Source organism: Balaenoptera ricei, chromosome 20 (genome assembly GCF_028023285.1).
Source record: "Balaenoptera ricei isolate mBalRic1 chromosome 20, mBalRic1.hap2, whole genome shotgun sequence".
Taxonomy (NCBI): Eukaryota; Metazoa; Chordata; class Mammalia; order Artiodactyla; family Balaenopteridae; genus Balaenoptera; species Balaenoptera ricei.
Window position 1 is genome coordinate 53,025,991 of NC_082658.1, and position 14,571 is coordinate 53,040,561.

The 14,571-nt window shown below is 53.6% G+C and overlaps 1 protein-coding gene across 7 annotated transcripts in view; it reads left to right on the forward strand.

The window, feature by feature from the left end:
- Positions 1-14,571, forward strand: part of PITPNM3 (PITPNM family member 3) — a 91,429-nt gene that overhangs the window by 42,995 nt on the left and 33,863 nt on the right. For 6 of the 7 annotated variants that reach the window (XM_059906770.1, XM_059906767.1, XM_059906765.1 and 3 more), the window contains one exon: positions 4,136-4,183. In XM_059906770.1, the coding sequence (XP_059762753.1) occupies positions 4,136-4,183 (48 nt within the window). Of the gene's footprint in view, positions 1-3,547; positions 3,644-4,135; positions 4,184-14,571 lie in introns of those variants that run through there. The other variant, XM_059906771.1, reaches the window with a different exon arrangement.

Genomic DNA, 14,571 nt, shown 5'->3' on the forward strand with positions numbered 1-14,571 from the left:
GGCACAGTGCTTGGCAGATAGATAAATAGAAGGGGTTTTATAAGTGAGTGTCTTCATATCGATGTGAGGCATCTGCCCTGCTGGGTCGCGGGAGCTGACTTTCCCCCTGGACTCAGCTGGTGCTCAGACAGGATGCTCGTGTTCGGTCCTGACCTACGCATCTGACATCTGATGTGGGATCTCCCTTGCTCTGTCTGCATCAGTGCTGCTCTGGCACCCGGGGAAGCGGTCTGCGGGCGCCGTGTCATGCTGTCGGGGGGCTACTCTGCGAGGGTGCCCAGGCCTCTGTTCTCTACCTGGGCCTCTCTGGAGCACAGGCTCTGCCATGACCCCTGGGCCCGGGGAGCACTGTGAGCTGGCACCCAGCACTAACCATTGAGTTTCTCTACCTGGCTCCACCTGGAGTCGTGATGGTGACAAAAGAGATGAGGTCTTGAGCCTGTTGTTAAAAGTAAATAAGTAAATGAAGCAACAATAAGACCACTCCTCACACCTTGAATGGCTACTGTGTGCTGGGCTGTGTGCTAAGGGCTTTACACACATTAATCATTTGATATTCACAATAACCCTCTGAGGTAGGTAGCACTCCTGTCCCCATTTTATAGATTAGAAGACTGAGGCATGCAGAAGTTAAGTAACTTGTCCAAGGGTACACGGTTACCAAGATTTGAGTCCAGGTGTTTAACCGAAATGCAGTACCACCAAGGACTTTCAGTACTTGTAGGGTCCTTAGAGAGCACTGGACCCACACTGGATTGTGGGAATGAGGCCCAGAGAGGGAAGGTGACTTGCCTCAGGTCACACAGTGAGTCTGAGTCCATGGGAACCTGGAAGGGAATCTCAGCCTCCTGACTCCAACTCTATGCTCTTTCCATTCCCTACTCCTGCCTTTTTTTTTTTTTTTTTTTAAAGTTTAATTTTTATTTATTTATTTATTTATGGCTGTGTTGGGTCTTCGTTTCTGTGTGAGGGCTTTCTCTAGTTGTGGCAAGTGGGGGCCACTCTTCATCGCGGTGCGCAGGCCTCTCATTATCGCGGCCTCTCTTGTTGTGGAGCACAGGCTCCAGACGCGCAGGCTCAGTAATTGTGGCTCACGGGCCTAGTTGCTCCGTGGCATGTGGGATCCTCCCAGACCAGGGCTCGAACCCGTGTCCCCTGCATTGGCAGGCAGATTCTCAACCACTGCGCCACCAGGGAAGCCCCCTACTCCTGCCTTTGAGAGCGCCCAGAGGCCCTGATCCCATGGAGGAGGGAGACAGATTAGGATTCAGGTGACATGAGCCATGAAGGCAGCCCTAGGAGGCAGAGGCTGCAGAAACAGGGTGATGGATTCCGGTGCATGGCATCTGGGATGGTTCATTCCCTTGGAAGGGAGTCGCCCATCAGCCCCTGGATTGTTGGCGGGGAGGTGGTGGCATTTCCTACACTGGAGCCGCCCTTGAGTCTGCAGGGGAGGGGCCGGCAGCTTTGCACGAGGAAGGGCGTTCAAGGCCCCCGGCAGAGGCCTGGAGCTGGCTTCTCTCTGTGCCCTGGAACCTTCCTTGGAGAACTGGGGTCCTTGGGGAAGCTGTGGACACATTTTGGGGGGGACCTCAGACTTGCTCAGGAAGCCGGGGACGCCAGACCTGGTACCTGTAGGTTCTGCCGGCATGGTCAGGGTCAGGAGAGAGGGTCCCACCTGGGCAGCAGGATCCTGCCTCTAGCTAGAGTTTTCAGGCTGGAGGCGTGACTTCCACATTGCTTGGCCCATGCCCTAGACTCCAGTCTGGCCACTTCTGTGCTGTCCCCCTGGCCCTGGACCCCTGTCCTGGCAGAGCTGGAGGACCCTTCAGCAGGGTAGAGTGAGACCTTCCATTGAACAGATGTGTATAATCGAGGCCCAAAACATGGTGCCACAGAGCCAGGGCTAGGACTCCTGATGCCAAGGGGCTCCCCTGGCTGAAGATCTTTGGGGGGCTCAGACAGAACTGCTAACTGACTGGGCTCTCAGTGGGCTGAGGTCAGCTGAGGACCAGGGATTCCACTTTTCAGATTCCAGCCTCACTCTGGCCACAGAGAATTTTCTAGCTCCTGGGGTTTGGCTTAGGTTCCTTTCTGAGCCTTCCAGTTAGGTGGGGTGGGCTCGAGGGGAGCATTCGCGATGGAAGGGAACTGGCCTTTGCTGAACCTGACCCTGTGAGTCCCTTGGGACGCAGAGCTGACCTTTGAGGACAAAGGTCCTGAGAATTGAGGCCTTTGAGGAAGGATCAAAGTCTTCGTGGAAGAGGTGGCCTCGGGGTTGGTTCTCCACCCAGCCCGCAGGATATAGCGGGTTCGACAGAGAAAGATGGAAGAGCCCTAATGGTGTGCAGGTCATTTGGCTGGTGGAGATGAGGCAGGAAGGGGTGGGCAAAGGCTGGGGACGTGGGCAGGGGCCACTTTACAGAGAGGCTTGCTTGACAGGCTGAGAAATTGATGACGGTGAGTCACTGGAGGGCTTGGAGCAAGAGTGGCCTGGGCAGGCCAGTTTTCGAAAGATTAATCTGGTGAAACTAGAGGCAGAGAAATTTGACAGACCAATGTAAATGCTGGGGAGGTGAGTGTCTGTTAAGGGCAGCCCTGACTTCTGCTGCGACTGGGTGTGTAAATCAGAACATAATCAGGCCTCTCTGGAAAGCAATCAGGCAATAAACATCGGGAGCCTTAAAAATGTTCTTACCCTTTGACCCAGAATTTTCCTTCTGTGGCTGTATTTTAAGGAAATCATAAAACAGGCAGAAAGAGCTTCAGCCATAAGGATGTTCCTTGCAGCAGTAATTATAATGGTGAAATTTTGAAACTTTCTGCCAATAGGATAATTTAAAAGTCAACCATGATGTATCCTCTCAATAGAATGTTCTATAGCTGTTGGAGTGATGTTTACAGAGGTTTCGTAACTTTATTTATTTATTCATGCTTCAACTTGAAGTACAGAAAGTGTATTTTGTGCTTCTTTATCATCTATGATACCTTCCACGAGCCACCCATTGATCTATTTGTTGGGGATACAGAGATAAATGACATAATCCCTGCCCACAGAGAGATGATATGATCTCAATTGGCCCAAAAAAATGTTTATGGAAAGAAGCCTGGAAGGAATGACATGGAATGGGGACCAGTAGTTTTCCCTCAGTCATGGGATTATAAGGAATCTTTTCCCTTTTCTCTGCTGGTTGGTGTTTTTCAAATTTTCCATAAGGAACTTGTGTTACTTTCATAATTATAGAAAAAAGCTTCTCATCAAAAGGAGGAGCTATTGCAATAGTCCAGGGAGACGGGATGGAGTTCTGTATTTGGGGAGTGGTGTGTGTGTGTGTGTGTGTATGTGTTTGTGTGTGTGTGTTTGTGTATGTGTGTGTGTGTATGTGTTTGTGTGTGTGTTTCATTTATTCATTCAACAGATATTGACTGAGACGCACTGTTTTAGGCCTGGAAACACACCAGTGAACAGCACAGAAACCCCTCCCACTGGGGAGTCCAAATCCGGTGGAGAAGGAGAGAGTAAGGAGGAGAGAATGAGGCAGACGGCCCCAGCACTCTGTGACTGACTGAAAGTGGGGACGAGGCAGGGAAAGGGGTCACGGGTGATTCCCAGGCTTGGGGAGAAGGTGGTGCCTTCATTGAGGTGGGGACTTGGGAACGGGCAGTTCCAGGCCGCTCTCTGTGGTCGTGGTGCGCGCGCGCTGCCTGCTGAGCTGAGGTCCAGGAGGCGGTGGGGGACGTGGGTCAAGGACTTAGGAGACTAGAGGCTGGCCTAGAGGCAGGGATTTCCAGTTGTCTGCAGGGCGGCGGTGACCCTCAGAGATGAGAGTAAGTGTAGAAAAGGGCCACCCCAGACAAGCAGCTGCTTTATGCAGGTGGGCGGAGGTGGCAGGGTGGCCAGGACACACCTCCCCAGGCAATGGCATCAGGGCTCGGGCTTTGTCGTGTGTGCGGAGAGCTGGGTGTGGCAGCGGCAGGGCAGGGCGGGAGGGGCTGGGGGTTCCCCGGTGCTCACCTCCGGCTCTTGGCTCCGGGCGGGGGCAGCTGGACAGGAGGGGCCAATGGGGCCACGGTGGCCTCCCAGCGTCTGGCCGACAGCGATGCGGAGTCCGCTCACCTCTCTTCTCTTCTGCAGGAGACGGGAACGTGCCGTGCACATCCAGCATCCTCCAGGAGAAGCAACGTGAGTTAAACCTGGCCCCCAGGGGTCTTTTCTCCACCTTGGATGGGCCCAAGCTCCTTGGGCCGGGGGCCCCCTCATCCACTCAGGTGGTAGGGTCTTCACTACCGTGCGGGATTGGAGGGCCGGGGCCACTCTCTGCCCCAGGAGCTGAGCTCCACGGGTTCCCAACTTCCTACATGCTGGGCAGCTCGGGGGTCAGGGCCAGAGAGAGGGGCCTGAGGCTGATGGGCCAGGAGGCTGAGCTGAGCAGAGCAGGTGGAACCACGGAAAGCCTCCTGCGTGGTCTGCCTGTGGGCAGAGGGGGGCACCGGAAACGGGAGCAAGCCCTCCTGAGCCGTTGAGACCATCTCTCTCGGGTGACACAACTTCCAGGAACCACAGTTGGTGACACGGTAACCGAGGCTGTGCCAGGGGTCATGATCCTCTGTCCCATCACTCAGAGGCCTTGTCTGCAGAGCGGGGCCTCCCAAGTCCTTGTGTCCTTCGTATGATACAGGCGTCTCAGATTTCCTTCTGCCTGTGTTTTCTCAAGAGGCCGAGCACAGGATTAGGCCCAGGAGAGACTTGGTAAAGATGTCAATTTCTGGCAAAGTGACCTCAGGCCATCTTCCCTGGAGGTTTGGGGTGCACTTGATGGGCACTCTCTGAGCCGGACGTCTTTGCTGTTGGCAGTATTGAGTTCCACACGAGGCCGGGGCTGGGGACTGGGGTCTGTGTGTGTATCTGGGGGAGGGTGGGCTCAGAACTTTCCTTCCTTCTCTCTCCTGCTCTTTTGGTCTGTGGTTGCAGCCCACTCTGCCCACCCCCTCCCCAGGCTGAAGCCTTTCTTGAGTTCTTCCTCCAAGCTCTTCCATCCGTCAGCTGACAGGAGGGGTACCTGTAGCGCCAGCTTCCCATGGCCTGAGTAGGTGCACAGGCCTTGGAGAAGATTTCTATGCTTCACACATCCGGTGGCAGTTCATAGACGAAGCCCCTCAGGGGCTGGGAGCCATGAGTGTCTCTGAGAGGGGCGTGCGTGCCCCCCACAAGACTCAGGCCATAAGTGCACTGGGCAAGGGGAGGGGCAGTGCAGAGAAGGGGGCAGTTCCCTCTCCTGTGTCCTTGCAGGATGTGAGGAACCAAGTTCAGCAGGAGGGGGGCTGGGTGTTAAAATGTACCCGCGGGATTTTAATTTATAGAGGTGACTGAGTGAAGACCCGGAGAGATCAAAGCCATGGAGAGATCAAAGCCATTGACTGAAGAATTTGTTATTTACACTTCCCCAGGGCAGGGGCCATGGGGGAAGCACCAGGTTTGGTCGGGGGTGGGGCGGGCAGAAGGGGCACGGGGAAAGCCTGGCCCAGAGCCTGGATTGTGTTTTCCGTGGGAAAGGCACATTAGGGCAGGGGAAACAGCTGAGGCCTGGCTGGATTGAATAATGTCGCAGGCTCCGGGCCACAGGGGCGGTCTCTAGTTCTCGGGCACCTGGCCCCAGGGTGATTTAGGGCAGGGGGGATATTTGCCTGGCGTGTGGGAGTTAGTTAAAGGAGGTGGTTGGAGCTGAGGACCCAGGATTGGTTGGTTTGCATGTGAAAGGTGCGTTCTAGGGTGAGTTGTTTATTATCTCTGGGAATTAGCATGGCCTGGGAGGGTCAGTCTCTCCCTGGCCAGCTAGGCTGCCCCCAGAGATGTCAAACATAATAAAATAAAAGCACGCTGAACACAGGATCGCATTCCTCAGGAATGTGAGAGAGGAACCAAGCCCAGGTCACTCCTTCTGGGCCCCTAGGAAGAAGAAACCACAGCGGCCTCAAAGTGAAAAACACGGCCACCTGCCGCGGGGCTGTCTCCGAAACGCCAGACCGCAGCTCTGTTCTCCACAGACACAAATGAATTGATCAGACGTTTGGTGTCTTCTGGACCTGGTTGGGGAAAAATGCGTGTTTAAGGAGAAACAAAGCCTTTTTGTTTGTTTGTTTTCTGTTTTTTACACCACGGTTATAGATTTTAGTCAGAATGAGACTGCCGGCAGCTGTCATCCACTTCTGCTCCTTAAGGATGTTCTTGTTTAGTAAAGAATAACAGTAGATGCACGGAAGAATTTCAGAGCTGAAATGGTCATTGAGGTCAGTGATTGCCAAGCACAAACCCAGCGTTTTTGACAACGAGACAAACGACAGTCCTGTAATGTGTTTTTCCATAACATTGAATGCATTCGGTTGAGAGAACAGCTTTTTATTCCGCACTTTGGTCCTGTCTACACATTATGGCATTCAAATACTTTTTCTTTTATGAAATGATGGTGGTAGTTGATGGTGATTTGTGTTTGTCATCCCAAACTGGCAAAATAAAAGTCTGTGGCCCTGAATAAAAATAGAATAATGGCAATGCCTGACATTTATGATGTGCTCCACCATTTATGTTACACCTCTGTGCGTATTATCGTATTTGATATTTCCACTTGGTTTTCAAAACCTCACTAAAAACAAGGTGGGAAGTGGTAAAAATTGCCCTGGACCAGGAGTCAGATAATCCTGGGACTGGTGCTATAGCATCTGAGCTTTCAAGGTGTCAGGCCTGGACTTGAGGCCCATTTCCTCCATTTACTCTCTGTGCTTCTTTGGGCAAGTTACCTAACATCTCTGGGCCTCGGTTTACTCAGTTGGGGAAAGATGATCGTAATGTCTACTTCGACAGTCGCTGAGGGCATAGAGGTAATGTACATGGGTGCCAAGGTCTGCACCTCACAGATAGGAAGCATTGCATGGTTCTCGCTTATTGTTGGCTTTTGGATGAGCCCTGGAACACCTGGTGGAGGCGCGGGGGTGAATCTCAGCGTCTTACAGAGCCCAGTCTTTTCCATGCTCTGCTGGTCCTGTGGCCGCCTCTGTTGTCACTGGCACAGTCTGAGTCCCCAGGGAGCCCTCCTGATCTGGCCACAAGGGTTGGGAGTGCAGGAAACGGGCCTTCAAGGGCCTCCCAGCTCATGTGCAGGCATGGGATTGCAAGGCCTTGTCTGCAGTGACCACGGGTGGGGGCCTCCGGGGGTGTCCTGGAACCCTCCCTCCTCAGCCAGGCAGCCCAGCCTTCATCCTGCAGCTGCACACGTGCGCTGGCAGCCTGCTGCCTCTGGCTTGTGCTTGCTGTTTGGAACCAGACTTGAGGAAGCCTAGGGAACCAGTGCGGAGGGGCCGGGTGCAGGCGGAGGGGGGAGAGGGGCTCGGACCAGCGTGCAGGAGACCTGGGCCCCCCACCCCTCCAGCTAACTTGCTGTGCAGCCTCAGCTCCTGCCTGTGGCCGGTCTCCTGGCCCGTCTGTACGTAGAGCCCCTTCTAGCTCTGACATTCTAGCGCTCTCTGATTTTCCGTCGCTGCCTCTGTCTCCTGGTTTCCTTTGCCCGCACGTCTAGCTGTTCTGCCGTGTTCACGCTACTCCACAGCAGAGCCGACATTTACAGAGCACTTCTGGCACCTGACATGGTGCTGGGTGTAAGGACTCGGGGAGCTGATTACCTGCTCAGTGAACCTCACTCCTGTTCTTCTGTACAAAGTGAATGGCGCCATTTTCCGCAAACTCAAGCCAGACACCTGGGCGTCCGTCTAAACTTCCTCTTCTCTGCCACCTTCCAGAGTCAGATCAGACCCCTGAGAGCATCCATTCTACCCCCAGCAGAGCTCTCAATGCCTCCACCCACTCCATCCCCCATCCCTTCTGCAGCTGAGGCCACCATCTTCTCTCTTCTGGATGGATCCGTCCTCCCATGCTGGCCTCCCTGCCTCCGGTCTCTCCCACTTTGGTTCTTCCTCCAGAGTGTGAGAGAGACCTTCGCAGGAGGCAGACTTGTCCTCATGGCCTCCTGATGCCCTCTAGTGATTCCTCTCCAATAAAGGATGAGACCAGCCTCCGCACGACCTACCTGCCCACCTTCCCCACCAGCCCTCCCCTTCCTTTCCAGACTGACTTCTAGAAGGAGCATGCAGACTCCAAGCACAGTTTTCTCTTAAGCTAGTTGGAAAACTCGAGCAGTGCATCCAGCCCCGTGGAGGGGACACTAGCAGCCCCCTCCACAGCAGATGGTAGGAAGGACTTGGGGCTCCAGAGCGATTGCCTTGGGACCCAGCCCTGTTGGCCTCTGCCCTCTACTCCATTCATCGCTTCCTGGATCAGGGAGCTGGGTCCACCCCTTCCTGCCAGGACCTACCGTCATCACGGAGGAGGCTGAGGGCACAGCTGTTGGCTCAGTGGGTGTAGTAACTCTCCTTCCTCTGTCTCCCGGGTCCATCTCCAGGGGGAGCAGACTCTCCCAGGAGAGCCGTGGCTGCCTCACTCTCTCCATCCCCCCTCCCTTCCCCTCTCAGCAGCTTCGCAGTGTGCAGGGCGCTGCACACTGATCTTCATGGCCACCTGGATACTGGGAAAGGTCACAATCATTACAACTGTGTCACATTGAGAAAATAAAGACTAGGGGTAAATAACCTTCCAAGGAAGGTGCTCAAACACAGATCTCCATGCTCCTCCATCTCCAGAGCTCAGTCCCATGTCTGGTCTGAGCTCCCATTTTCCTGAAGTTTCTCCTTTCTGGTCACCCCAGGTATCTGGGGAGGTGCCCCATTGTCCCCTGTGTCCCACAGGTACCCCCTTCAAGAGCCAGCTCCACAAACCCCCCAAAAAACTTGGGGTCCAGGATGTGCACAGTAAAGTGCGAGTTGGAGAGACTTTCTCTACCTCATGTCCACCTGTGTGGGTCGGGGGGGTGGGAGGAGGGTGCAGATTCCAGGACAGGAGGACTTGCTATTGCGCCCTCTGAGTCGGACCCAGTCTGTGTGGAGTACAACTTGACCTGCACATGTGACTTACACTTGTGGTCGTCAGATGGCTTTCTCAGGGCCAGTGCCAGGCTTCAGATGCAGGGGTCGGGGCAGCAGGTGGTGCCCCCAGTGTGGGGAGGGTCTGCCCGTGGCCATGCCTGTTTGTTAGACCGGGGTGAGCAGTGCGTCTCTGAACTTTCTCTCGTCCTCGACAGTGGTCCAGACTGAGTCCCAATCCTGGCCCCAGAAGGACCCTTGATCTTTATCCCAGACTGAGCCTCTACCCTAGGCACCGACAGAGCCCCGATTTGTCCCAGGCTGTATCCTGGCTCCAGTCCCTGGTCCTGGACTGAGCTTGGCTCCTTGACCCCAATAACTGTGAGGAAAACCTGTGTGGTTGTCCCACTGAGGCAGAGGGGGAGGATGGGGATGCTCGTGGGGGCGTGGCTTGACCTCAGGCCCACTGTCTGGGACTAGGGACCAGAGGAGCAACTCTGAATATCCGGACCAGCCACCGAGGGGCTACCCCTCCTGCATACCCTCAGCCCCATGGCCTTCCCAGCAGCCGCACACAGGCGTGGTGCTTGAAGCCCCCTGCCCACGGCTGGCCTCCCCACTCCTCTGCCTGGTAACTGATGTCTTTTCCTGGCCTGTGTGGGCAGCTTGCTGAGCACAGCTGCAGACGGGCTATATTTAGCGGCTTTAATGAGCTCAGGGTGGCAGACGTCCGCCTTGGGAGCACTTTTCTTGCGTGCGTGCGCGTATGCCTATGTTTGGCACGGTCCGTTCGTGTGTGTGCACGCGCACAGGGAAACGTGTGCCTGTGCATTGGTGTGTGTGCGTTAGCGTGTGTGTCCAAGCATCAATGCAGTCATCTGCACAAGGCTCCGTGTGCATCTGTGTGAGTCTGTGCCGCGTCTGCGTTGCCAGGGACGTGTGCAGCTTCTGACACGTGTAGGGGCACAAAATAGGAACAAATTATTAGTTCATTCGCTTGTTTGAAAAATATTTAATGAGTCTCTTTTATATGCCAGCACCTTAATAGTCTCGGGATAAAATGGAACAAAAACAAATCCAGTTCCAGCCTTTAAGGATCTTACAATCTGGGGGTTGGTGGAGGGGAAGACAAATGAAATAACCACAAAACTAAAAGTATAAGGATTAGTCCTAGGATACAGAAAGCCATGGTGCTTTTGGGAGGAAGAGAGTAAGAAGGGAAGGCCCCCAGGAGTAAGGAACCCTGAGGTTTCTGTAGGGACTGTCTGGGCACAGAGGGTGAGAGGAAGAGTCCAGGCATAGGGAACAGGATGTGCAAAGGCCCTGTGGCGAGAGGGACATGGGATCCTTGACAACTGTCAAAAAGGCCAACGTGGTTGAGCTTAGAGAGGGTGGGGCAAGTGGTGGGAGAGGTGAGTGGAGAGTCGGGCCTGTGGGCAGACCACACGGGCCTTGGTCAGGATGGGGAAGCCGCAGGAAAGGACAGTGTAGGCTGACATGATAAGATTTTTGTAGGGCAGTTAGAGTCTAGTCATGATTCGGTCGGGGGTTCCAGCAGGAAAAGGAAGGCTCTCGAGCAGCATGACTGGAGGAGAGTCCAGTAGGGGTTTCTTCAATCTCAGGTGAAGGAAACCCGCCAGGCACAGGACGATGCCCTGGGCCACTCCCAGCCCTGAAGGTCACTGCGTGGAGAGCCTCCCCCTCTGTCCCTGCCCCACCTGTGCAGGAGCTTGGCCTTCGGGAGGGACAGGAGAGGGACAGCCTGTGGTGAGTGGGCAGGGAGGGAGCCTCATTGGGGATGGTGGAGGTGGATCTGGAGGGGCGAATGGAGACCATACTGCACAGTCCACTGACTTATACATGAACGAACCACCTTTTCCTTTATTTTTCTATAAGCCCCTTTGCAATTTCGACTCTGCATACCCATCCAGCGGGACTGGTGACAGAGCCCCCTCTGTGATTCCAGGGGTTTCCCTTTTCCTCATTTTCCTGCCCTTGTTCCAAAGCCCCCAGGGGTCTTCCCCGCCACCCTGGTGGGGAAACAGTGTGTGCACATGCGAATGTGTGCAGAAAGCTCTCCGTCCACACTCATGGATGCTGCGGGGCTCCGGGCCCCAGCCTGGTACTCCCTTCCATCCTGGTCTGCCGAGGGGCCAGGCTCCTTGGGGCACAGGGTGACCAGACCGTGAAAATCATTCTCTCTCCTCCTGGACTTGCGAGAGTCCCCCAAGTTGTGAGGGCACCGCACCTAGTTCTGTCTCCTCCCCTCAGGCTGGGGCAGGGGGTGGGGATCTCTTTTTAGTCTCAGGGAACCTCTGTCTCCTCAAATCCCTTTCTCCTGGGGACAAAAGGGCTTTTAATCACCCTGCTACATGCCCTTTGAAAAAATTCTTATTTTTAATCTGTCTCTTGAGTAGGTAGCACATGTACATGGTATAAAATTCTAAAGGAACGAAGGTGATGAGGGTGCCTCCCTCTCCCCAGAAGCCACGATTGTGACTAGGTTCTTCTAGAACATTCCAGAGATATTCTCTGCATATATGAGCATCTCCCTAAATATTCATTTATATATATATAACTTTATATCTACCCCACACAGATGGGAGCATTCGGTGCCTTCCACTCTGTACCTTGCTTTTCTCAGATAATAATATATCCGGAGTATTTTACTATCTAATACATTCAGAAGGGCATCATTCTTTGCAACGGGTGTGTCATATTTCACGGTGGCCTAGTTTATTGAACCAGGCCCCTATTTATGGGCACATAGGTTGCTTTCTGTCTCTTGTCTATATCTTAGAAAGTGTGGCAGTGGTTAGTGTTGTACCCATGTCATTTTGCACATGGACTTGGAATTGCTGGGTCAAGGGCATTCTGTATGTGGAATGACCTTGCCAAACTGCCCTCCATAGAGGCTGTACTGGTTTTCGCTTTTACCCACAATGAATGAGGAGAGGCTGCTTTCCCACACCTTGGGCGGCTGGGTGTTGATAACTGCTAAGGTGAAAAAAAAGGCGTTTTAGAGTGACTTCAATGAGCGTTCCTGCAGTTTAGGGTTCTAAGGTTGAGCACCTTTTCATATGTTTAAGGGCCCTGCCCCGCTCCTTTTCTGGAGCCCATGTTCATTTTGAGGGGATTACCGTCGGGGAGTGTGCTTTGGGGTTCCTTTGTGTGCTGACTTCCAAGCCGGGCCAGGGCAGGCTTGACAGAGGTTCCTTAGGGGGTAGGACCCAAAGGTTCAGGCAGGCTTCTGCTCCTGATAACCGCCTCTCTTCCTCTTTCCCTCCCTGCCAGGGATGGCTCTGCTGGCAGAGCCAGTATGGAGACATTTAAAAGACTGACAAGAACACCCCTTTCTTAACCCCCACCTTTGTGGGGTGATGCTTCAGGAGGATGAAAGAGCCCTTGCCGGGTGACCTGGGTTCAAATCCCCACCCCTTCACTTAACCTCTCTGAGCCTCAGTTTTCTCATCTGTAAAATGGGCACAGCATCCTGCCCTCTCAGGATGAATGTGAAGTTTGCCTGAGACGCTGGACGAGGACTAGAAACTCAAGACCCATCTGAGGAAGACTGCATTTATTACAGAGAGTCATCAGATAGGGGACGCCAAGCCCTTCTAGCATCACTGTGTAGTGGCAGGAGAGGTTCTTATGGTTGTATATCTGAAACCTTCCCTGGGCCTGATTCAAGATGGGGACACTGGGTTCCCCCAAGGGGAGTGGCTCCTTGGAGCTATCCCCAAGCTCCCTTGGGGTGGCCAAAAGTGTGTTTTCAAGAGGCAGGATCTGGGGCCCAGACCCTAGCAAGGGACAGGCCTTAGTGGGGACAAGCAACTCTGTGGGGGGCTAATTGGCCCCTGGGGTTTGGCCTCATTAGCGAGATGAATCTAGGCTGACTTGATTGGCTTCTGACCCTGAAAGGCTTAAGGATTCATAGGAGGGGCCTCGGCCTCTAGATCCCCCAGCCCTGGATGAACATCCCCTGCCAGCAACGCTGCCAAGTGACCACTTACACTCCTTGCTTGTACAACCTCCTGAAGGGGAGAGAACCCCCTGCCACTGGGCCAGCACGGGTCACTCTTGTACTATTGTAAACATTTCCTTAGTTGTGCTGAAATTCAGAACTCTTCAGAAACTATCCGCGCCCCCATTCATCCCGACTCTGTCTTCTGCTCCTGTGACCCAAACACAGCTCGGCTGGGATTTGCAGGCAGCAAATGTCCCATAGAGCCTGCTCTTCCCCAGGCTGGGCCCCCCTCCACAGCTTTCCTGCCCAGTTATTGGGCTCCAGATGTGCCCTCAAAGTGACCTGAGCTGCAGGGAGCAGGACGGGGACGTCCCCTCCTCATTCCATAGTCTCTAGTGTGTGCACCTCAGAGGCTGACTACCTTTGGGGGTCCCATTACCCTGGCTCAGGCTGTTTGCAGCCTTTGGTCATGTGACCGGGCTGGGTCACATGACATAGGCCTTGGTCATGTGACCCTAGGGGCTTGAGAGATCCTTGAAGGCACCTGCTATATATCTGATTCATCTTGGTACTTCCAGCCCTGACACAAGTTTGGGCAATAACCAATGGAGGAGGAATTGGCAAGTCATGTCAAGTTGGATTTTTAACCCAAATGCAGGATGGTGATTCACTCTTTGTGTTTCACATTCGTTCTTTCCTTCCATAAGCATGTCATTTCCTTTTGCATTCCCTCATTTGCTGTCAGCTCCCAGAAGGCAGGGCATTTCACTTTGTTTTGTCTGTGGTGTTTGCATTTAGCAGAGTAAGGGGTAGTAGCTTGTTGAAAATGTTCTTATCGTAAACATGACACAAGCCTGTAGTGCATTCAATCGATGTATTCATAAATAGTTGTAAACTAAAAGAAATATGAGTTTGCTAGAGAAAAATTGGAAAATAGAGAAAAGCAGAAAGTTAAAAAAAATCACCCATTGTTCCACCATCCAGAGAAAACCACTTATAAACATTTTGGTGTGCTTTCTTCCAATATCAGGCCTCCAACCCATCCTCCCACCCCTCCACCTAGACTGCTGTTTTTGCATAAAGCCAGGGGCTGGAGCACCGTGGAGGAGGGTGGCCTGGAGTCTGGCTGGTGAACAAAGTTGGTGACTTTTTAATTGTTCTCTGGAGCCCTCAGTGGCTGCCTAGGTCAAGGGTTGGGGGGAGTAAGGAAGCGGGGCTCTGGGCCCCCCAACCTTTTTCAGTCAGAGCCGTCCACTTTCACCTGTTCTGCAAATTGGGTTTCTAAGGAAAATTTCACTGGGCAAAAGATTTCACCATTTTTAAAAAGTTTTAAAACCATCCAGCGCGGGCCCATTCTTTCCCTTGCTTCACAGTGCCCCATTCGCATCGTGGCCCCATTCATGAACCTGCACTCCTTAAGCCGCTATGAGAGCTGTGGGTTCCAACCTGGTTTGTCTTTCTGCCAGTGTCCCCTCCTCCCCAGATGCCCTAAGCCCTTGGCGCTACCTTGGGCTCCCAGCCCAGTGACCCTACCCAACAAGCAATGAAGTGGGGTTGGCCAGAGATGTCCGAGTGAGCCTATCAGGTCTCTGGGGGCCCATTGCTTCCTTTTCTAAGGGTCCCCAAACACTTGTTTG